Source organism: Cydia strobilella, chromosome 1 (assembly GCF_947568885.1).
Source record: "Cydia strobilella chromosome 1, ilCydStro3.1, whole genome shotgun sequence".
Lineage (NCBI taxonomy): Eukaryota > Metazoa > Arthropoda > Insecta > Lepidoptera > Tortricidae > Cydia > Cydia strobilella.
In genome coordinates this window covers 11,804,978-11,829,735 of record NC_086041.1, presented here as the reverse complement: position 1 = coordinate 11,829,735, position 24,758 = coordinate 11,804,978, and the positions used below count along the sequence as shown (strand labels likewise).

The 24,758-nt window shown below is 37.4% G+C and overlaps 1 protein-coding gene across 4 annotated transcripts in view; it reads left to right on the top strand.

Annotated features, from left to right (window-relative positions):
- Nucleotides 1–24,521, top strand: part of LOC134745584 (LIM domain only protein 7) — a 221,429-nt gene extending 196,908 nt beyond the window's left edge. For 2 of the 4 annotated variants that reach the window (XM_063679660.1, XM_063679666.1), the window contains 12 exons: nucleotides 5,476–5,605; nucleotides 6,041–7,693; nucleotides 9,501–9,797; nucleotides 10,122–10,445; nucleotides 10,925–11,068; nucleotides 12,681–12,731; nucleotides 13,478–13,893; nucleotides 13,999–14,140; nucleotides 14,813–14,920; nucleotides 18,605–18,723; nucleotides 19,000–19,295; nucleotides 22,464–24,521. In XM_063679660.1, coding sequence (XP_063535730.1) covers nucleotides 5,476–5,605; nucleotides 6,041–7,693; nucleotides 9,501–9,797; nucleotides 10,122–10,445; nucleotides 10,925–11,068; nucleotides 12,681–12,731; nucleotides 13,478–13,893; nucleotides 13,999–14,140; nucleotides 14,813–14,920; nucleotides 18,605–18,723; nucleotides 19,000–19,295; nucleotides 22,464–22,651 — 3,868 coding nt within the window. In that variant the 3' untranslated portion in view covers nucleotides 22,652–24,521. The remainder of the gene's footprint in view (nucleotides 1–5,475; nucleotides 5,606–6,040; nucleotides 7,694–9,500; nucleotides 9,798–10,121; nucleotides 10,446–10,924; nucleotides 11,069–12,680; nucleotides 12,732–13,477; nucleotides 13,894–13,998; nucleotides 14,141–14,812; nucleotides 14,921–18,604; nucleotides 18,724–18,999; nucleotides 19,296–22,463) is intronic. The other 2 variants (XM_063679675.1, XM_063679684.1) reach the window with 2 other exon arrangements.
- The last annotated feature ends 237 nt before the right edge of the window (nucleotides 24,522–24,758 follow it).

Genomic DNA, 24,758 nt, shown 5'->3' with positions numbered 1-24,758 from the left:
TGTCACGTGGCGCTCGCGCAAAATTGAAAATACGCAATGTCATCGAAACCTAAATCACGATCTAATCTGTATAAAAGATAATGTTCTGTTTACGGATGTCTGAATAAACGGAAGAACAAGGAAGCAGAAAAAACATATTTTTTAAATTCCAGACTATATTGACCGACATATTTTCAAAGGAATAATTACTTCTGTGGCATACCTACTTCCGTAAGAATCAGACATACTATCTCCGGCTAGAAATTTTATGTTTACAGAATCAACGTTTGTAATTCCTACATACATATTTATCTTAAAAATAATAAATCAGTAGGTATAGGTACAAAAACTTGTCAAGTGACAACCCCGTGCCGACACTAGCAGCTCGGTTATAAAACTGCGGCGCGCAAAGAAGATTCACGGTTCGTGCGCGGTTATAAGTTTCAATTTTGCTTGCAGGCGGCGAGTGTAGGTATAATTTTATACCTAAATCTGGCTTTTGTGAAGGAGTGAATTTTCTGTACGGTAGGACTATTAGTTATTCTGTGACATAGATAATGGTAAGTGGATACTAGCATTAACTATTGCTAGGGTTTCTAGCTTATCAGTCAATCTCGATATCGTTAAATACTCCGTGTTTTGTTCTTCATTGTATCATCGCGGCACAAAAGCAATCACTTTTTACCTAACCATTGTCCAACAGCGCATACTAAAGTAACCCCTATTGCTTGCATGATTAGGTGGTCGTAAATGAGATTCATAGGTAGTAGTAATCTTTTATAGAAATCAACACCATAAATTGTCAAGTTGGAATGCGCTTGACAGACTATTGGTGGCAAAAAGTGGCTACGCAGCTTTGGCTCTGGAGTAATCAATGCTAGTTAGGTATGTCAATTGTTCGTTTTGCGAACATTTCTAGTCGTTTGTTTGCATTATATTACTGGATTATTTTCTCTACTTATGATTCTAACCAGCTAGATGTTAGATCTTTGCTGTATAAGCATCTATGTTATTATTATTTTTTTGTGCACGATGTAACAAATAACACTGCGAATATATTTAGCCAGGGAAAAGCAACATCATAATGATCATCATTATCTTTTATGAGTCCATTACCTGCCCTACCTAATTGTGCCTAAGCATTACCTGCATACGTTTCATACATTTCGTTCCCACGTGGTACAAATTGCGACATAATCACGACATTATGTGACTGCGGTGTGGCTAGAGACAATACGACCCATGTTTCCCACTAGTTTAGGAACTATTAATTCAATAGCGGTGGCGATTTCATGTTTTAAGGTAAACGGGCACACTTTCACCATCTTCGAACAATGCGATTTCAGGAAGCCTACTCAATCAGTCAAAGTGACATGTGTAAGTTTTACATTCAGATGGCTGCTTTAGCGACGATCTATAAGTACAGTGCCACAAGAGTCAAGCCACGGTACACTTGTCACTGAGACAAGTCGAATAGGCCCGCAGTTTTAAGTTTCTTCTGAGTTTGACACAACAAGAGCAGTAGGTAAGACATAAATAAAGTGCGACGGGTTCCCGTTTTCTTGAGATTGAAGCTAGAAAAGCCTGCATAACGTATATCTATTGCCTGTCTTCTTATCTATTATGACAACCACAGGTCATGTTATAATTGTGATCGCTGTGTTGTCTGTCGCTCTCGCTTGTAACTCACACTACCTTGTAATAAACGTAAAGAATGCGCACGATTGGGCATTCGTGCAAAAATCCACGATTTACCTTCGGCTCGTGCTTGCCCGGCCACGTACGTTTTTTCGATGTTACTATTACATTCGTGCTTGCACTGCGGTTGCAACAACGTGTAAAAATTTTCTTTTCCAGTAGTTCTTTTCTAGGAACTTGTTTCTTTGCTTAATAGCTTTATTAATAATTTGCAGTGAATGTATTCGATTTTAAAACGCGATCTAAAGTTATATCGTTAATACGTATCAAAAAAATTGGTTGCAGAAAACTACTAGTCAGTCTAGTCATAGTCACCTGAACGTCAATATACAAATACACTAAGGGCCACTTGCACATGTTAACCCGGGGTTAACCGGTTAAACATGGATGGTTACCAGTATAATTTGACACTGGGTGTTAACCGCTTAACCCCAGGTTAGTGGGATGGTGCAAGTGGCCCTTAATTTTGACATTGGTTGTATAGCGTTGCTTTATTAGTTTTATTTTTTAAGTAATTCCGCGATGGCACATGGCGAAATTCCGAATTAAATGCAAAGAATTGATTCGTTATGTCGAACGCACGAAGTTCACGTGAGTTGTCTATATGACTTAACTCCATCGGTTTTGCTATCGTTTACTAATGAATACTCGTACGTACTATTACCGTCCGTTCAACGTGGTAAAATACGTTCATAGCTAAAATTTATTTTTATAAAACTCTAGGCGTGAGATTTCCAGCATACCAAAATAGTTTAGGTATACTTAACGTATAAGGAGATACATTTTTTTATTTACCTGTTATTTTATTTCCACACATTGCTCTTATCGGGATTGTGATAATGATAAACTAAAAACATCTGATGACAACAAGAAAATCTGATACATACTCCCTAAGGTAAAGCGGCCAATGTTAAGGTGAATGATAAGCAAGCAAGCAAGCAAACAAACAATTAGATCTCTCCCAGAGAAGAAGAGCAACAATGAGAGACAGTAAAACTATGTATATAATCATGTGACATCTAAATAGGATGAAACGAGGGCTCACGCAGTAGCGTGATAGCAATATATCGAGTAGTCAAGGAGCACCGCATTCACAATCTCGCTTACAGATTAAGCGCCAGGATCCGGTAGAAATTGGACTATTACTCCGGCGAGGCAACGGATGCGTGTGCGCACGAGCTGGGCTAAGTGGATCTTCGTGATACGTAGGTAGAGGTAGAGATACATTCGGAAAAATAAGGAAAGTAAAAACTAAATACAAACAACTTTGGGAACAAATCAAATCATTTTAATAAATATTTTTGATTTGTGTTTTTTAAGTAGTCACAATACTATGTGTAAATTATAAACTGAAAAAGATGCCATATATTAAAGAAAAAGTTTACCACTGGAGGGCTTCGTCACTTTTTCTTTAATATATGACATCTTTTTTAGTTTATAAAAAGTAAATTTTAAAATATTGACTGGTTACATGAACTGTAAGTATCTACGAGTAGCTTAACAGTCCCACAAGTAAGATGAATCTGGTAACACATTACCCGGTAATATGATTATATGTACTTATGAACAATATTCCCCTCGCCTATTAAATTTGTCAGTCGGGTAAAAAACTAGCCACTTACTTTCTGATTTCTTGCGTGTATTAAAGTTTTTAAGCGAGAGTATTATGTTCTTCATACACGGTACAGGTACAGTAACCTTCGTGTATTGAACTGAGAATTTCTTCAGAACAACTGGTTTTATAAAAGCGCATTTTGCGGTAATATTTCATTTACACGCATATTGACATGTTCTACAACACTAAACAGAAGATACAACACGTCACATCGTCACAAGATTTTACATAAAGGCTGTGAAAAAATTTGGGGCGATAGAATAAAAGTTTCACTTTAAAATATTTCATACAATAATTTGATTTGTTCCCTAGTTAAATTCTCTTGAATGTAAATGCTCGCAAGGGATAATGTAATATTTCATTCATTTAAATTTGAATATGGAGGATCAATAGTTTATTTTTCTTCATTTAGTGGACACAAGCATTTATTATTATACTGACCTACTAAGCTAGCTACGCTATTTTCTGAAAATTATTATTACATATAATATGTCTACGGTAAAATAGATTAGAAGTTCCTACAATGCAAATATGTCTAAAAAGAAATCGCATGTCGCTTGCCGTGGTACGCACGCGTCAGAGGTCGGGTAATAGATTGACCCATGACGTCTTGACACTAGGCGTAGCTAAATTGAATACCTGCGGTAAAAGTAACGTTTGGAAGCCTATACGCAAACCAATCAAGCCATGACTTTCAAATATGACGGAATTGGTCTTCGTGTTAGCGAACGACTTGCGGTTGATTTCGGTTTGAGAACGAGCGAATGCTTTATTGATATATATAGGTACTTGAGTAGACACCAATATTCAATTTTGGTCTGGTCGTCGAATTAGCAGAATCCTCCAAGACTTTTTTGATGATCGCAATGTTGAATAACAAATATTGATCATATAAATAGGTACCTGCTAGATAACTTTTAATGTAACGAATCTTAACGAATGACGAATTAATGGATGAAGCGATCATCATTCAAATCACTAAGTTCTAACTTAAATCTACTATTATAAACAAATAAAATTACGTCGAATGCTTGTATTGATATCTATCTCTTTATTTACCATTACATACCATTACACAATTTAATTACGCCCATGGCATCTCGTGTTAAAAACTCGTCAGTTTCTATGCAAATTTCCGAAAGTGTGACAGCGAAAGTGAGCACGTGTCAAGTTTTCACTTTCGTGATCCGCCGGTTTATCTGGCAGGTGTTATATTCTAATTTGACATTTACCTTGAAAGGTTGACAGTCAATGTCGATGTCTGTTATGTTTGATTTACGTCAATTAGTAGGGCTTAATAAACCCTGCGCAAGGTGGGTGGGTTAGCCTTTCTGCTTACATCCAGTATCACATGACACGACATTATAACTATTTATAGGTAGGCGATGTTTTGCTGTTATTTGTACAAAAATTACTAAATCTATAAGCATCGATATTGATTTAACATAACTCTGGTCTTTAATAAAATGTTAATAAATGTCGTGTGTATTTTTAAGCAATATAAGCTTTGAAATTATATGAGATTATGTTTATAATTATGACATTAACGCAAATCTTGGGCTCGTCTATTTGTACAAATTGACGCATCGTCTTGGAATCCCCTATTCCGGCTGACTAACAGCAAACAGACGCGACAAGTCTATTATTAAAAATGATATTTTAACCCTTAAATGCATAATGATGTATATATGCATCGTATATTTGATGGTCCGTGGCTCAATATGCAGCTATCCAAAATCACATTTATTACTTTTATACAGCATGACACATCTATTTCAATTTATTAAAAAGTTATACAAAAAATCATGCATTTAAGGGTTAATATTTATTTAAACTTGACTTCTTAGACACTAGACTAGAATGAGTCATTCAGTTCTTTGTGACATATGTCACATATGGCTAAGCAGAAAAAGTGACAGTTCGCTACACAAACACATGTGCTTTACGTTAAAATACGTAAGAATATTATCTAAATAAAACTAAAAGTACCCGTTTTTTCGTCTCGGTCAAAAACTAGTTATTAGGTTTTTTTAGCAACTTTAAGGCACTTATATCGTACGAATGTGAATGACTTCATTTACGTTAAATTTATCGTGGAAAACTGTCATCTTACAAACGTTACTTTAACAAATCAAATAAAAATAAAACATACATAGCTAATAATTGCTTCTCATTGTCACCAGAGCGGGGAGACGACGGGTGCCCCTCCCGCTGTACGCAGAGGACGATGGGCACGATCTCAGCGACCTCGGCATCGGCACCTCAAGCACCAAGAGCAGCCTCAGCGAGGATTGCGACACACACAGCTTGGCTGTAAGTACAGTACGGTAAACAGAGCGGGCAGACGATGGACCCTCTTGCATCTATGCGGAGTACGATGGGTACGACCTCAGCGACCTCGGCATCGGCACCTCAAGCGCCAAGAGCAGCCTCAGCGAGGACTGCAACACGCAGCTTGGCTGTACGAGTAAGTACCTGCACAGTAACCAGAAATGAGGGAGATGACGGGCATGACCTCAGCGACACAAACAGCTTAGCCGTAAGTACGGCATGCGGCCTTCAATAGGTAACATCTTCATTTTACCAAAAATATTGCTACAGCTGCTAATTTCTCGGTCCAGACAAGACTTATTTTGAAAATCCCATTATTATATTAGTATAGTATTTGCCAATACTAATCATCATTTTTTATCATCGTTTCATTTTCTACAGAATATAAAAAGTAATTTATTTTTTTATGAATTCCAGAGCGATGGAATGGACTTAGACAAGAACCATTCAGACGTCGACAACTTGTCGAACTGCGATAACCGCAAGCTGGGCTCCAGCGCCAACGAATACGACACCTGCACGACCATGACTATCAGCTCCCCTGAACCTGAGGAGTACACTTATGAAGGAGCTATCGAGGGCTACAAGTCACGAATAATCTCCCAAACCAACAGCAATATCGTCAAAACTGTTGTTAACAATTCCAAAGAAAAGTCCGCAGATAAAATCAATGGTGACCTAAACAGAATCAGGACGTCAGTCAGCAACAAAATAGAGGAAAAAGTTTCCTCGTTCCAAAGGGAAAGAGCTGAAGAACGAAATAATAACCAGAAGAAAGACCTACCTAAGATAGATATACACAAACGAAGAGAACAGTTCGAAAGAGAAAATTCACAAGAGTCACAAAACAAACCAAAATTACCTGATATTGAAAATAAAAAGTCAATTAAGGAAAGACTTTCCAGTTTAGAGAGGTTCACGGAAGAAACACACATTCAAAAATCTACGAGCGAGCTGAACAAGTTACCTACAGAAGTGAAACCACTAAAAGAGAGGCTTTTTAACCTCGAAAAGGTCAAGTCTGCATCTACAGAACCTGATAAGACTAAAAGACTTTCAAATGGAGACCTCGGTAATGCAAAGTCTTTGAAAGAGCGTCTCTCAAGTCTCAAGTCACAAACATCAGAAGAGGAAAAGATTAACAAAACTGAGGTAAAAGAAGTCTCTATGAGTCTTAAACAGCGCCTTTCTTGTTTGGACGCAGCAAAAAACAAGGAAATACCTAAGATATTGGTAGAAGAACAGATGATGGTTACGGAAAAACCAGTAGCCAAAGAAGAGGATTTTAACGATAATCTTATGCAGAACTCATTAAAGGCCAGTTTGACAGGTATAGAAAATCAAATGCAGAGTTTTTGTCGTTCTCTTGACAGTTTAGACATTAATGGTCAAACATCACCCAGCTCTTTTGAAAGAATTCAAAGTTTCGAAGATTTCGATTGCGCTGATATGCAGAACAACACTGCCCAGAGTGATATTGAAACTGAAGATAGTGGAATTCATACCGCACGAGACTCTGCTCCGGCAGATGATATCGCAGACTTAACACAAGTAGCTTCTCCAATAGGAGAGCCGATGGTTGAAATATCCGAATACGAGTCCTCTAATGAAGATGGTGCGATAACATTGGAGCCAATCAAAATCGAAGAACCTATGGAAATAATGTCTCAACCCATACAATCGATACCAGAAGACATTGTTATTGAAGAAATTGCACAAGAGGAAGCTCAGGATATCAGCAAAGTAGATTCCGATAGCGCAAGTAACTATCTTCAAGCGGTATCACAACCAGAGGAACTTAGCGTTACTGAAGACGTGACGGAAATTCAGATGGATAAAGAAGATGAAGATACGCTCAAGAGTTTGGATAATCAGGATACTAGTGTAAGTTTGAATGAGCCGGTCTCCACGGGCTCGGAGGGTGATACGGTGGTGTTCGAGGGCAAGATGACTATTCACCTCAACTTAAACGAAATATGTAACAACAAAAACACTGGTGCTGGGAACAGTACTAACCTTAAAGAAACTAGCACTACTAATGAACCTACTAACCGCAAGAGCATGCCAATGGTAACTGTCTCTAATATCACTACTACTACTAACATTTCACCAAAGAATTCCATTAAAACGCTAAAAACATTAACTGATAATCATACGCTTACTAACAATTTCACCGATGTAACGTGTACATCCGAATGCTCAGTTAAAGACTCTGTCAATCATGATCCATGTAATAACTCACGTAGTCAAACATTTAATGATAATAACATGAAAACCACTCGTGATGTTACAGCTAACATAGACGCCACGGTAAGTAGTTCGCAAGATTTTAACCCCTTCTGGCAGAAACGGACCAAACGCAACATCGAACCCAACAGACGAAAAACTATTTTGTTCATTAATAATAAAGTAGTTACGAAAACTGTACGAAATTCAAGCGATTGTGTTGCCAAAAACAGCGCCTAAACGAGGCCTAGGTTATAATAGTCCATTCATTTTCTCATAAATTGCTGTTGACGCAAGGCTGATGAGAGACCCACGAAATGGATTAATTTTGAGTAAATATGATCTCTTGATCTCGCACACAACCTATCCACATTCTATTAACAGTAATTAATTTTATAATAATAATATATTGCTACCACTTCACAAATTTAACTATAGAACCGTAATTATCATTATTAAGTAAAAGTGTCCAAAAACACCGTAACCTAATAATCATTTCATGTCTTGATTCAAATGTCATTAATTTCTACCAGCATCAGCAGACCATTAATAATAAAATGTAGATTAGACTTACTTACTCTGCATACAGGGTTATATTTTAGTACCCATTTTGTCATCATGTATAATATATTCCTATTTATATACAAATACACCATGTTAGCGTAGAGCTATTAGTTTCAATTTAGTTTATTTATTCATAAACGTGATATTTGTAAATTCATTATCAAAAATACATGTTACACTGTTATGTATGGGTTTTATTTGTTTTCTATCCTCATATTTGCTAATGGAACATTTAGATTTACTAGAAAGAAAATCAGGACACGGCACTAGAGCATTATCATTAATGATATCATTGGCAAACAAGGTCGTTATCTTGTGATCATGACTTGTACACGTTAGTCTGATAAGAGCGGCCGGAGAGAGCTCATAGGTTACTTAGCTTTTAATTGCATCAGCTTGGGTGATGGGAAGGTAAGCCTTATATCGTACGTAGTTTCGCTTCATTAACATCATTTGCGCTGCATGGTATGCTACTGTTTTCATTCTTCTTGCATGGGACTTTTCTGAATGTGTCATTGGGTACGTTCAGTAATTGAGCATATTGTTCTTATTTGCAAAATGAGGTATTTGTTTTTAATGTTCGTTTTATTGTAGTATTCTTAAGCCCCATTTAGACTGTTCAAGAACTTGAATGTAATATTCAATACATTGCTACATAACTACAGAGTACAATGAATTCAGCCTTTGTACCTAAATTTATATGAATTTCATGTTAACAATTTTTGTTTTGTACAATAAAGTGATTTACTACTACTAATTCAGTCGATCGTCCAAATACCGCAATGTACTTAACGAGAACCGCATGCAAGTTCTCGAACCGACTAAATGGGTTTCATAAACAAAAATGTATAGTGGTTTAGTTTCTGCTTTTTGGGATTTTTTTGTCTAAATGTTAGAAACCTTATAATAATATATGTTACGTTTTCATTTGTGACGTTTTCAACCAAAAGGTACCACATTGTCGCTTGTCGTTAAGGTTGATTTCCAATTGAAGCTATATGGAAATAGCGCCTTATTGACAACCGAGAATAAGTACCCTTTAGGTTGAAAATGGCACATTTATTTATGTAATTTTGTAACCTTTTAGGTAATCGATGCATTGGAACTGGCCTTCCAAGAGCTGGACTCCGAAGACAGTTACGTCAACAACAGCACCATGGAAGACTCAGTAAAAGAACCAAAACATACAGAAACTAAGACAAATGATGTCCTTGACTTTACGGAGAAGTCAGTTACGCATCTGTATGAGAACATGGACATGTTCTTCCAAAACTCGGTAGATGATGGGGCAGCTTTCCCACTAGATTTGCCTACTAATGTTATGGAGCCACCTAAAGAGAAGCCACCTCCACCGCCTACAGAAGATGACGAACTTCTTGGCAATGTGAGTAAAAATACATTGACCTAGTTAGACCCACTTTTTTTCATGGTTCTGTAAACAGTGAGATTGGCAAAATAGAACGTACTTAATTATGATAACCTTGACTTAAAATTCTTGTGTAGACACATGTAAAGAGACATAGATATTTTACAAAACCACGTGATTGTTTAAAACTACGTGATTATTTTGAATCCAGAAACACCGTACTCGCCCATTTGAGTTTGATTCTATTGCCCCTATAAATTGGTTTTGTTTTATGTATATCATCTAGAGCCCGTAGATATTTACTTTACATTTTTAGTAATATTTTTTTTTTACCAATTACAGGGTAACTTCAAGCATACTAGTTCTGCGCGTAGAATAAAAAAGGAAATCCGCAACAAACGCACCAGCTTCCTCGGCATCGAAGGCCAAGTCGACGACTACCTCGACGCTGACCTCTCCGCGCCTCGGCCCGACATCACCTCCTTCCTTCAAGAGGAGACGAAGATCGAGAAATTTCTCTATAAGAGAACACTGTCCCATGACAATGCTAAGTTAAGAGACAGTAGAGATTCCGGAGTGGATGTGGATCGAGGACCGTCGGCGGAAGCGTGGTACAAGCAGTCATCGCCGGAAACATCGAATCCTCATAGCAGACAGAACAGTGAGGTATGTATTTTTATATAAGATTTAACCATAAATAACTCATTCACTGCCCTGAAACGCGCTAGGTTGGTTCATTTTGTATTGGAAATTGGTCCAGTGAACAATCTAGTGTACGTATGTGTATCAGAATTTTTAACTACAGTTGTAACACAAACACATGTCTCTAGCATTTCCGAAACTATGGGTCGCCACTTCGCCAGTGTCGCGACCCCTTGGTGGGTCGCCAGCGAATAGGTAAGTGGGCCCTGAAACTATTAGGGAATCTAAATGTTACCCATAACATTTTATGCCCCCTTTTTAAGACGACCAAGAGTTGGGCCAGAAAAATTGCAGTTTTTGTTAGGTGGATCGGTGACCAGTCAACTTTGGGAACCACTGCTCTAGTACTCTAATAAAATGAGGTAACACTTGTAAAGTTGACTTGTATTTTACAAGCCTCAATGAAACGTTCTTTAGTATAATTTTGTTTGTGCATTTTTCAGCCATACACTCACGTAACGGTAACATCAGACGAAGAAGAAACTTCAAAAAAATCTGTCAATTTCGCTTCAAACTTGACCTCTAAACTGACGGACCTGGCGCAGCCTGACATCGACAATCTCGACAAGAAGCTACAAGAACAACAGGTAAACCAATAGGAAGCCTAGTTAATGGAGTAAAGAAGAGTAAAGGTAGCTTAGGTCAATAGTATACATTGATTGGTGTAACTACAAATAGTAGTCAATTATAGTCACAAAGTTCAAAAATTCTCGAATTAGATGTTATAGTTTTGATCACAAGCCAGAGTCGAAAAATGGTTAAGCTGCTTTTGAATCCGTTACTAGAGTTAGACCAAGAAAAGTCTGCAACGATTTTGGTAGCACACGCAGTGCAAGTGCTATTTTAAACGTCAAGCTTCTATGAAATTATGACGTATAAATAACACTTGCACTGCGTATGCTATCACAATCGTTGCAGACTTATCTTGGTCTAACTTCTACCTGCATTTTAACCATTTGTCAATGTAACTATTTTAGGTGTTTTTTTAGATTGCCTTTGTAGTACTGACTAGTATAAAAGAATAGTAATTGTCCAGTAAATATATTGACTGAAACCTGTGTCATTAAATCTGTGGAATTTAATGACATTGCCATCTGAACATTATCAATGTGATACTTCACAAGCAAAGAGGCTAATGCAGAACTGATTTGTTGTGTCGACAGAGAGATATCTAAGATTGTAATAAGTGCTCCATGTTCTTTCTAGAGTAGGATGCCACAAGGTGCTATCTTGGGTCCAACTACCTAACTATAATTTCGAAGTACAAAATATTTCTGTATGTAGTTTATTAGATCTTCTTCTATATTTTTCGTAGTACCTAGTATTGCTATTTGGAAGATGTTTCCTCTTAATATATATTATTGGATTGTTAGTCAAGAGTAGATCTCGTAGTGGTTTAGATTTTATTTTGGGGTAATATTGTATTGAATTCTCATATATTTTTCAATACCTAGTTCTAGTATTCTAGAAAATCTAGTTCTTAATGAGCACTGTAAATTTTAAGCACTGTTGTGTTTTCCTTTAAAGCAAGTTAGTTTTTGCTAGGTGCTTTAATCTTGGATGAGCAATTATGCCACTATTATGCCACATTATGCCACTTGAAAATAAGTTGATAACGACTTTATAATGTTTATGATTCAAAGTCCGTAGCAAAAATGTGTTAATGTGCACTATAATTTTATATTAGGTATTAGATTTTCATGGTAATTGGTACATTCTACGCAAAGCTGCCAAACTAACAAAACCTGCTTTTCTAATGCTTTTATTGTATTTAAAACACAATTATTTATGTATCGAGAATGATTTTGCTCGTTATGTATTGTAGGAAAGTAGTTTTGGTTAGTCGAAGTATGTTATTTTAGCACTTAAATAAAAAATATTTATGTTAAACTATATTACTGCCTTTTATTTATAAATATTACGCACCTTTGTAGAATATGTTATATACAATGCATGCCATACATGCATTGCATGGTAATATTTCTTACTTGCGCAATTTTTCCTGCTATACGACATGTTTTACTTCATTTCAAACCCATTACATAATCATTACCGAAACATTTTACAATGGAATCATAATCAATTAATATTTTGTGTTAACTGAATAATAAATAATAATTGTATCTAACATTTATGATTCCATAAACGAGTGTCTGACATTGTGTGTAAATAACATTAACAAGATGGCCGCCCTTGCAGGGACGCACTAACGAGGATTGGCCTGACGGGCACGACGATGCTCACACAAAGGTGACTGACATGTTTTACACTAAAAACTCACACACACATTCGGTTTACATACCTACATATTATTATTTCATGCATTCATTCTTCGCTATTTAATACCTTATATAATTCATTAAAGCTTGTCTCTTATGAGGTAGGTAAACTTCTCGGAAATAGTCTGATATCCCTCTGTATATTTGTAAAATTGCTAATGGATAGTTCTACGTGAAAACAGTAATTGCGTTTGTAATATTGAGGTCTCTTTCTATAAAATGAGTTAATTAAAATATCTGCTTAGATGCTTATTAAATAATAAATGCTTCGAACATGTTTCGAATAGTTTTTACAAGGCACAATATAATTAAAATTATAAAATAATGGTGCTCTAAAAAAGACAAAAATTCGTGTAAAATAAAATAATAAATAAATTTAATAGTAGAAGTCTTTTGTAACCGAAATTATGCAGGTGAGTTTGTTTATTTTGTGATTGACACACAGTTCTCATACATCTGATTTTCTATCTTAGCGTTAATATATTAAAGTCGATATTTAAAGCACGCACCCAGTAGCATGATTATTGTTATAGACTATGATTATTACGATAAGACAATCATATGTATTAAAACCATTTGTCAATCGTAAACTAGTGGTAACCAAAGTGTATGTTAACCGAAATGTTCGAAAACTTTAACATAATGCACGCTAGTTTAAGCATTGCACTAAAATACTAACAAAACAGACTACAAAACTAATACCAAATTCCTAACTAGGAGGTTCTGCGTTTTGAACGAGAACTTTTGCAATTGGAACAAGAAGAGTTAAGAAGACAACGAGATAATTTAATGAGGGACCAGACAAGGATCATCCAGAAGTCGGTTCAGGATGTATCCGAGAAACCACCTCTAAGGAAGGCTGCTAGTGAAAATCATCGACACTCAATGCCCAACTTACTAGTAAATGAGCCCTATATTCCTGTGGAACCTCAGCCAGAAGTGAAATACGATGAGAGTATAAAACGGAAGCCATTTGTGTCGGAAGAGCATATCCAGAGGCATTTTGGTGTGGAAGAGAGTCGGAAGGTGTTGTATGAAGACAGTAGGGAAGATGTAAGGAGACGGCCACCGCAGCCCGTTCTGCCGCCGAAGCCACGGAGTCGAGAGTCAATTGAGAGGGAGATTACTATGAGGTAAGTCTGCAAAATATTACAAGAGAACGATTCTATCACTCAATTATGAAATCAAGTTTACGACGAGCTATTAAGTTTACTGCATTCGTAAACGAATAATTACAGGAGTAGCAGAGTGCCTTCGGCAGTGGAATATGCCAACGTGGAGCGCACGGCGCATGTGCAGCTGCGGTCCAAGCCTGCGCCGGCGCCTGCTCCGGTGATGCCCAATGGCAACTACCATCCTATGACTCGACATACTTTGCAGGTGAGACTCACTTAAGTCTCGCTACCGCGCCGGGCACATGTGGGCGATACTAGTATGCAAAATAAAAGCTCGGCGTACAATGTGTTAAGTAATAGTCGCTATAAACTCAGAACTCCCGATGTAAAAAAAATGCAATATAGTAAGTAAAACGTGGTCGGGGATAAAAATTAAAATTTCAACAACAAGCATCCGTTGTCAGATTAATTGTTTCAAATGTTGACAACGATATAATGGCAAATACCGAGCAATGTGTTATTTCCAAATTTTAATAACAGTAAAGAACGAAACATAAGTATAATTGACTTCAAACTCGGGTAAATCCAACTGGCAGATTTTGCGATTTTGGTATTAAAAAAAGGTAATAGGGTAATTTGAATTCAAACTATCATGAGACATACTAACTTTATGCTAATTTTACGGTTTCACTCACGTATTGTCACGTAACATGTCGCGCAAGTGACTAAAAATACGTGAGTGAAACCGTAAAATTAGCTTAAGGGTAGATATTTCCTAAGAGCGAAGAGGGTCGAATGGATTTACCCGAGTTTGAAGTTAAGCGACACAATTGTAAAGTAAACTCATTTTCTCGCGTGTCGGATTAATTTGGTAATTAAAGTGTCAAATTGAGGCTATAGTTATTCTCGAAGATAATATATCTTCCTTCTATTTCAGGCACTAAGCGCAGCTCCAACGCCGAAGCTGATCTCCGGAAACGAATGGCTGGCGCAGCGTGCGCGCAAACCTGCGGGGTACAACTATAACCAGCACTGGCTCATACAGGTAATAAGTTTACGATACTTAGCTATAAGCTGCGATCAAGGAAATAAGACTCCGTCTAAGCTAGCTCTCCGCCGACTTTACTAGAAAAAACTGTGAAAGTCTCATTATTAAACGTCATATTTTCACAGAAATTAGATGTTTATGAAGACACGTATACAGTTTGTCAAAGTCCGAGTAGAGTTAGCTTCGTCCGACTCTAAAAGCCATTCAAGGGAGATAGGGCATGCAAGAGAGAACGCGGTAGATCCGATGAGCATGGCTGGCCAAACAAAAGAGCAGTCAGTTGATGTCAACACTAATTACACCGGTGGAAGCAATACGAACTCTCCGAAAAGACGTCAGGTGATTGTGATATTCATGAAGGAGCTATCAAAAATCAGAGTAGGGTCTGTGGCACTCCGCGGATAAATATAACCACGAAGGTGGTACAACAGATCAGAATAAATTCAGACCAAATGACAAAAACAGATAAATCTTTATACCCAGCCCAACATACAAAATCCACAACAAAATTGCATGCGAGAGTGATTGAGGTTAATCTGTAAATTCTACAAATTGGTAATTTCTTTAAAGATCAAAGTAACATGTCACAGGACACCTGGGGCCAATTGCATAACAACTTGTAACTTGTAACTAATAATCATACGTCGCACTACAGCGGGCATTTTGCGGGCATGTCACTTCGTAAGGTTCACAAATCAATTTTCGAGTTGTCAGAATAAAGTATTTATACTTAGTATTTGGTACATAATCGCGGTCGCGGGAATTCGGTGGATGCGAGCGGCACAGGATCGGTCGGAGTTGCGAGCCTTGGGGGAGGCCTATGTCCAGCAGTGGAAGTCTATCGGCTGACATGATGATGATGGTGATTTGGTACCTAGTATTTGTAATGTGCAAATCTAAATACCATAACAACTAAGGCTGTACGTTAGTTAGGTATCTATTAATACCTTTCCGTGACTTAAGTTCGGACTGCTGTCGTAGTATCCTATCCATTTCAATACGTAGGTGTGCAAATTAACAAATAAAGCAAATCTTTCTATTAAATAGACACCACTGACTTACTTTTGACTTATGGTCCTATATCCCCTATATGGGGCAGAGGGCATCCACAGTGCTCCGCCATCCCGTTCGGTCTTGAGCTTCGCGCTTCATTTCGCTCCACGTCTTGCGATGATCATCCGCCGCCAGGATTGCTTAGGGCGACCACGTTTCCGCTGTCCTTGGGGATTCCAGTCTAGGGCTTGCCTCGGGATGTGATTCGGGTCCCTTCGGAGCGTGTGGCCGATCCAGTTCCACTTGCGGCGTTTGATCTGCTGGTCGATCGGAGTCTCACCGCAACGTTCCCACAGATCTACGTTGGATATTCTCTCGGGCCAGTATACACCGAGGATACGGCGAAGACAGCGGTTGATGAAGACTTGGAGCCGATGCGAGATGTTGTTAGTGACCTTCCTCCACGTCTCACATCCGTACAGCAATACGGTTCTCACGTTGGACCGGAATATCTTGACCTTAACTCTCCTAGTCAGTTTCCGCGATTGCCATACCGGACGGAGCTGTGCGAAGGTTGCTTTCCCCTTGGCGATTCTCGAAGCGATGTCCTCTTCGGTCCCACATAGATACCACTGCACCAACAATAACAAGTATGAACGACAGTCATAATGACGCATGTCAGCTATTTATTTGTTTTTTAGATGGCCACTTAAATGGGCTTGTCAGTTGTCACTTCAAAGAGTATTACACATTGAAGATTAAATACATGATAACCATACGTCGCACTACAGCGGGCATTTTGCGGGCAAGTCATTTGGTAAGGTTTACAAAAAAACATCTTAACTTACGAGTCCATGTACTTAGTATTAAACATATTAATAATAGCGAATGACGTAGTGAGTGTTGTGTGCAACCCATCATTTGACAATAATGCCGTAAACGAGGGTAGTTTCTCGCCCCCCTGCCGCCACCGGCGCCCGCGCCGTCATCGGGCGCGGAGGGCTGCGGCCCGAAGTCTGCGCCGGTCCGTCACCGTCGACGCAAGCTCCTGATGACGCTCCTCAGTACGGAGTGAAACATGTCGAGCGTTTTCGACTTAAAATACGTGAGTGACCCGTTATTAATATGTTTAATATGTCTGTGTCTCACTGAAGTTTTGTTATTAAAATTACATGTACTTAGTATTTGTAACATAGTTACCTGTTATCACGTTTGAAGTGAAAATTGATAAGCCTATTTAAGTGGCCATCTAAAAAACAAATAAATAGCTGACATGCGTCATTATGACTGCCGTTCTTACTTGTATTTGTTGGTGCAGTGGCGTCTATTTAATAGAAAGATTTGCTTTATTTGTTAATTTCCACACTTAAATACGTATTGAAATGGATAGGATACTACGACAGCAGTCCGAACTTAAGTCACGGAAAGGTCACATATATTGGAAAAAATATTAATAATAAGTATATTCGCATAATAAGTAAGTTGTTAAGAGGCCGGTGTCGATTTTAGTCGCAAAAATGTAAAATTGATAGATTTAGTCTGTGAAATTGTACATCTTTTGTTACCTAATTGAAATAACAAGTACTGGTTTATATTAGCACGTCTTCTTATCTTGCCTTTTATCAGATCAATTTTTTGAAAACAGACTCACAAAATTAGTAATGATTTTTTTTCTGATGGACGTTTAGGTAAACGCGCGTAAAGCAGAGATTTTGTCGCTCTTATTTGTAAATTTCGTAAAGTTTGCACTGCTAAATATAGTAAATTTGTATTACACATATTCTGTACTTGACCTTTATCAGATTACATTTTTGTTTTATGACTAAGAGTTCGATGAAATGAAAGAAACGAATTCAATTTTCTCCAGAAAGGACCTCAAAACATGTGACAATTTCTCCGAAATTCTACTTATTTTCGACGTAATTTTGATACTTAAACAATCTACAATAATTACTGAAACTATTCTTATACATCAATTTGTATAATTTACCACCATAATTTTTTGATGAATTTTTAAAAACTGCCCCTTCTCTTCATATATTACCGGCGACGTACGCTCGCGACCTCATTATTAAAAGGCAAAATGAGCAGACGTGCTAATAGAAAACAATACATGTTATTTAGATATTACGTAACAAAACGTGTATAATTTCAACGACTAAATCTATCAATTTTAAATTTTTGCTCCAAAATCGACACCGGCCTCTTAAATCAAATATACTACATATTATTCAGTCTTATTTTTATTCAAAATTGACAGCACAGCCTTAGTTGCTAAGATATTTGTATTTGCACATTACAAATACTAGGTACGAAATACTAAGTACAAATACTTTATTGTGACAACTCGAAAATTGATTTGTGAACCTTACGAAGTGACATGCCCGCAAAATGCCCGCTGTAGTACGACGTATGATGATAACAGGTTACTATGTTAAAAATACTAAGTACATGTACTCGTAAGTTAAGATGTTTTTTTGTTAACATTACCAAATGACTTGCCCGCAAAATGCCCGCTGTAGTGTGATGTATGCTAATAATATTGGAGAAAGGAATTGGAAAGAGACTTCCGCTAATATTATTAGTTACAAGTTGTTATGCAATCGGCCCCTGGAAATTCTAAATACAAGATTCAGCATCACCATCTTTGGTTGATAAGTAGATAACAACTATCTATGTTATTTTCAGGAGGCAGAACAGAGGCGTATCGACGAGCAACGAAGCAAGTTGCGCGCTACGCAGAGACACTCCTACCATCAGGATATGCCAGCCTCGGCGCTGCTCAACATGCATCACATTAGCACAAGGTACTAACAGCACCTTATGTCGTTGTCATAACGGTTATCAATTGGCAGTTTACTGTTTAATGCTCAAGGGGGGGGGGGGGGGGGGGGGGGGGCAGCAAGTCAACGTAAATGCTCCTGATATTGTACATTAAGACTATTAAAACCTAAATTTTTACGGACCGCATTATGCATTTTTAGCTAAACGGATTCATTAATAGGAAACGCAGTAACCTAAACATAAAAACTTGCACTTTCAAGTGGTTGCAATTTCTTAATTATGATTGGGTTTCTTTTCAGCCAACAACATTTGCCGCAAGAATACAAACGTCTAATACGCGCCGAAACGGACCGCCCGACCGTGCCCCCTCCCATCCGGCCCGAACCTCCGCTCAGAACCATCTCCTCCCCGAGGGAACTGCGGGAACTCAGACCAGATGTCAGGGAACAATCTCGAGCGCAGACCTCGCCTAACGCCAAGATCTCGCCTAGGATAGAAAGCTTGGAGAAGAGAGAAGCGAAGAGTGAGCTTAGAGAAGATAAGCTGCTAAGCGTGAGCGGGAGAAGAAAGTGCTCACATTGCGGAGAGGAATTGGGCAAGTCTCATTTATAACCGAATTTTATGTATGGAGTTCACATGATGTACGGAATCAGAATGCAGGAAATCGTAATAGACCGCGAGCCACGGACAGATTTCAATGACCTGCCTCTCGGGCCAAAATGGCAGACACCGAAACATGTATAAAAAAAATATTGTAGTCATCGCCTCCCGTTTGATACTTCAGATGATAGTTTAGATGCCATTATGATTTTGAAAAATCGTCAGCCGGGTGTATCGCGGTGGAAAGAGCTTCAGCTGGTCGCATGAACGTGTATAGTAGATTGTTAACCAAGGGATGAAAGGCACTCATTTCTGCCGAGGTGTCTTGGCGCTCGAACGCAGTGAGAGCGCCAATAGTCCGAGGCAGAAATGATGCCTTTCACCCGAGTTAAACACTCTACTTTTCATTTCGAATACGAGGAAAGTAAAATGCATGTGTTTTTTCAAAAACATGACGAATAATACATTTTTATAGTATTTATTGAGGGAACTTCCAATTAAAAATTCAGGCAAAAGTATCGTTATTTATGGAATGGAGAGTCAAGTATCACAATGGAAATTGTATAACAAATCCATTTAAACTCAAATTTCAATTGCTTATCGTAAAAAAATTAAAAATATCGTACTTCGAACGTAAAATGCTCTAGTGCAGACATGTATCATTTTCTGCGCACCTTTTAAAACAACAATGACCCTCTTTCAGAGCATGAGAAATGAAAAAAAATAAGCGCTATACCTTTTTATGATAGTGATTCAAAATCATGCAACTTTGCATGTAGTATTTCATTGGGCGTTTCAATAAACGCCTGATGGCATGCCGCATACTTTGCGGACATACAATGGTAAGGCGCTAATTTTTTACATGTTCATACGACCAGCTGACGCTCTTTCCACCGCGATACAACCGGCTGACGGTTTTTTTATTCATAATAGCATCTAAACCAGTGTTGGGCATTCAAGAATAAAAATCATTATTTAAATAAGAATTCGTAAGAATAAAAATGTTGATTTTATTCCCGTCAAAATTATTTAAATATATTTTGACGGGAATAATTCGTATGTGAAAAATTTAATGGAAATAACTTATTCTTAATCAAAAGTCTCCGCATACTAACCGAGCCCGACGGCTGCGTTTAGCTACTGCTAGGAAGAGTTTATATAAATAAAAAGTTGCGTTCGCAACATAGTCATGATTTTATATTTCTAAATAATATTCCTGGAATGAAAATGTTGAGTACCGTTTAGGCGTTAGGTATAGATAGAGGTAATGGTAGTTTCTTTCTTGTCTAATTTATACCTATTTTTATGCAATAAAATCTTACAAATTGACTGCCACATAGTCTTGGTAAATACCCGTACTTATTGCTTTTAATGTGATACCTAATTAAAGCATTAGGTATTCAACTGATCTGATCGGATGGTGGATAGCGAAACTCTTCAATGGCTGACTGTACCTAAACTAAAGTAACAAATAAAAATACATGTTTTTAGAGGTATGATCATATGATGAGTAATGACTCGATATGGTGTATTCCTATTGCTCCCCGCCAGGCATAGATGGGAATAGGCGCTTCATATAAATAATTCCCATACGTCCCTGCCTCATGTATCGCGGCGGTCACGTGGGACAGGAACAATTGGGGAATACACTCCTAATTTTTTTCTGTTTCCGAATTATGTTTAGTAGTTTCGGTGTCCGAGTTACTACCACGACTTATGGTGTTTTTAAAAATTCTTCTAATAAGTATTTAAAATTTGCATTTATTATCAGACGGAAAGAACATAGGAATAGTATTAAAATCGTTTGAAACACCGCCTGCTGCATGTTTTTTGCAAGTGCTAACAAAGAATTTACCATCCACGACTTAATCCTATTGTTATTTGCTAATGAGTAAACGGCGGTCTCAAGTGCAAACACGCCAAATAATACTATACAATTCATGCTGCGACTTTCTGCAAATATAGCGAAAAGCACATGTTTTTTTTTACGTGTTGTCATTTACTAGCTCTTTCACTGTCCGTAGGTGCGAAAGAGATGGCAAACGTAAGAGCAAGGCTTAAAGTTGATAAGAATAATATACAAAATACTTAATACGCAAAGGATAGTGGATACCTAATACATTAAATCGTCGTATAAATTTATATGAGAATTTCACTGTTTACTTTTTAGCTTCATCATCACCGTTTCGAAGGCACCAAAAAAAAAGTACCTATTACCTATCTATTAACATAGAATCTTTTTACGCTTACCAAATTTTAAATCAATCCGACCACTGAAAAGAGGGGTTGAATTCATTTTACTAACTATACGTAACCGATTATACTACAAAAGTTGATTTATTTTAAAATAACATTTTAATTAAATGAAACGTTATTTAGAACAATTCTACGTCTGGAATAATTATTCCGTTTTTTATTCTTCTTTTTAAATAAAAGCCACATGACATGAGTTATTCACTTTCATTTTATTCTAAAATAACAAGTGCAAGAATTATTCTTATTCAAATCGATTTAAATAAGAATAAAATTTCACTTTTTATTAGTGTTCCGTGCAAAACTTTGTTTTGACAAACGGAACACTTATTCTTATTCAAGTAAATTTTTCTCCAACTGATCTAAATTATCACCTGACAAAGTATCGCTCGGGAGGCGATAACTGAAAAAAATTTTTTTTTACATGTTCATGTGATCAGCTGACGGACTTCCCATCGCAATAAAACCAACTTCACAACTTTTTTAAAATTCATGATAGTATCTAAACTATCACCTGACAAAGTATCGGCCGGGAGGCGATGATTAACGATGTATGCTCCTGGCTCGCGGTCCAATAACATAACCGCCCATTTTAGTGAATAATAGTGTGAAAAAATAGTAAAAGTTTAAGTGACTTAAGGGGCCCACTGACTATCAGTCCGCCGGACGATATCGGTCTGTCAGTTGTTCGGAACTGTAAATTTTTTGTTCTAATAGACCGATATAGTCTTGGTCAGTGGTCACTTTTCCTTTAGAATATGATAGGTGTCCATTTCAGTTTATAATTTTAAATAGTAGTACATATTTTAAAATAGTGCATTGCATATGAAAAAAGTTAATAAAATAATAAGATTCATTCCTAGTTGTATCAGAGTGGTTTAAAATGTTTAATAGAAGTGGTGTGATGCAGGTCGCGGGGCCGCCATGATAATCGAGTCGCTGTCGCTGTGCTACCACGTGTGGTGCTTCACGTGCGCGGTGTGCGGCGCGGCGCTGGGCGACGGCCGCGCCGGCGCCGACGTGCGCGTGCGCGCGCGCCGCCTGCACTGCCACCACTGCTACAGCGGCGACGACGGCCGCAAATACAGCGCGGTCTAGTAGTGTAGAGCTACAGTAGCTTACAGTGTACCTACGTGCTGCCGCGCTGACCATAAGAGCACACTAAACAACCTTGAAATATAAACAGACAAATCCCCATGGCTCGATTATTCGGCCGATGATACAATATCATACATATTAATTGGCCGTATGCCCTAATCACGTGGTTTTGTTTGTTTTCATTATCTAATTTATCTAAGTACCTAAAGAACAGACAGTAAATATCCAAATATGTAAATTAACGTTCGCCTTCAAAATAAAAATGTACCTGAGCTTATTGTAGTCATATAAAATCTTCGTTGTTTTTTCCTTTAACTTGCAGTTTTTGTAAGAGCTGTACTACTTAAGTCTGAAAGAAACTGACGACTAGATTAAAAAGATTATGACGATTTAGGTACGATTTAAATTCAAGGGCTTGAAATAATATAGCCATATATAAAAAGCTTATTGTAAAGCAGCGCCATTCAAGTTTACAACTTTACTGTATAGAAATGTATAGTGTACGTAGGTACAATAGTAGCATTGTCCATACGTTGTAACTAACTATTGGTAATCTTTATTGCAAAGACATAAGGCGCACCATATATTAGTTAAGAATGTACACTGTTATAGTTAATATCCGCAAACTAAACTGACGATCGGGGTCGTAGACTTCTCATTCACACTTGCCTGATCGTGGCAATAGTGAGAGAGATAGTGATATACCTAACCTCAGTCCTCAACTTGATTTGCGGCTACTATAGATGAGCGGCAAACTAATTTCATATGGAATTGAAGTACAGGAACCTAGCTATGGCACAGCGACAACTGCTTCAGCAGCCTGTCGCTGTTTGTCAGTTTTTCTGTCCGTACTCATCTCCAAAACGTCTCGGCGACTCAGCTAGCTTCTGAGTCCGCTATGCACGCTTTTGTATTTTATCCGATTTTACACAATGCACATACGTTTGGTTTGTTATGATCTTGTAATAAATCTTAATGCAAATATGATTTAGAGAAATGTATTTTGTGATAATTGAATTCATGAGTTTAGTCTTCATATATGATGCCAATATCACTAATTCATTGTTATCTGCAAAGTATTGTAGGATTATAAATTGTAATTTTAGATGACAAAGGTTTTAAGGTGTTCCGTCATGTGGTCATGTCATGTTAGACAGTACAGTAGGTATGCTGCTAGCAAACAGCCTGAGCCACACCAAAAGGTTATTCGCGTTATTGCAATAAATAAAGCACTCTTTAGTATTGAGGCAAATAGCATACCCACATCAATAAGCGATCATCTTGGCAGCTTTGTAATTTTGCACTTTTTCGTTTCCGACTTTTTGTGCCATGTCAAGTATTTTTTATATGTTTTCTTTTGATTATAGCAAGAAAGTAATACGTTTACTTATACGTTATTAATAATTTTAATAAACACTGATCATGAGTAGGATTGCACATAGTATATCGAGTTATTTCATTTTAAATTGCACTATTGTCCTGTGAAAGAGGCCTGAATGTAGATATGCCTTTTTGCGCAATGCATTATTGTTAAAAAGAACAACAAAGTAAATTGTAATATTTTGTAAATAGATTTAATTTATGTCGTAGAATATGTTACAGGTTAGCTTTAATAGGTAGTATTTTAGTGTAAAAGAGACATTTAATCCAAATATGTGTATGATTTAATATTTTGTATAGAAAAATCTATAATGATTATTTTGTACTTCTCCGCGCCTTAACATCTAATTGTGATTTCGTTTTGAACTATACCTACTCTTCGAATATTGTTCAGGTTATTAGACGTTTCTACTCTAATGCGTATATTTTTAAATAAGTACATGATGGTGAGAAGCTCCAAACTATGTAACAATAAATATTTCTGGTTTAACATTTGTTTTATTTTACTAAACACCTCTTGAATTAATTATAATATCGTAAACCGGATGTATATAGTAAAAATAAATAATTATTTGTTTTACAAGGGGGCAAAGTTGTTGTTTAACCGCTCGTGCTAATATTGATATCCGAGCAAGCGAAAGATTCCAAAATTGAACCTCGAGCGTAGCGAGTGGTGCGAGAAGTGCAATCTTGAGCGTTGCGAGGATTTCAAGGCACGAGTGTTAAA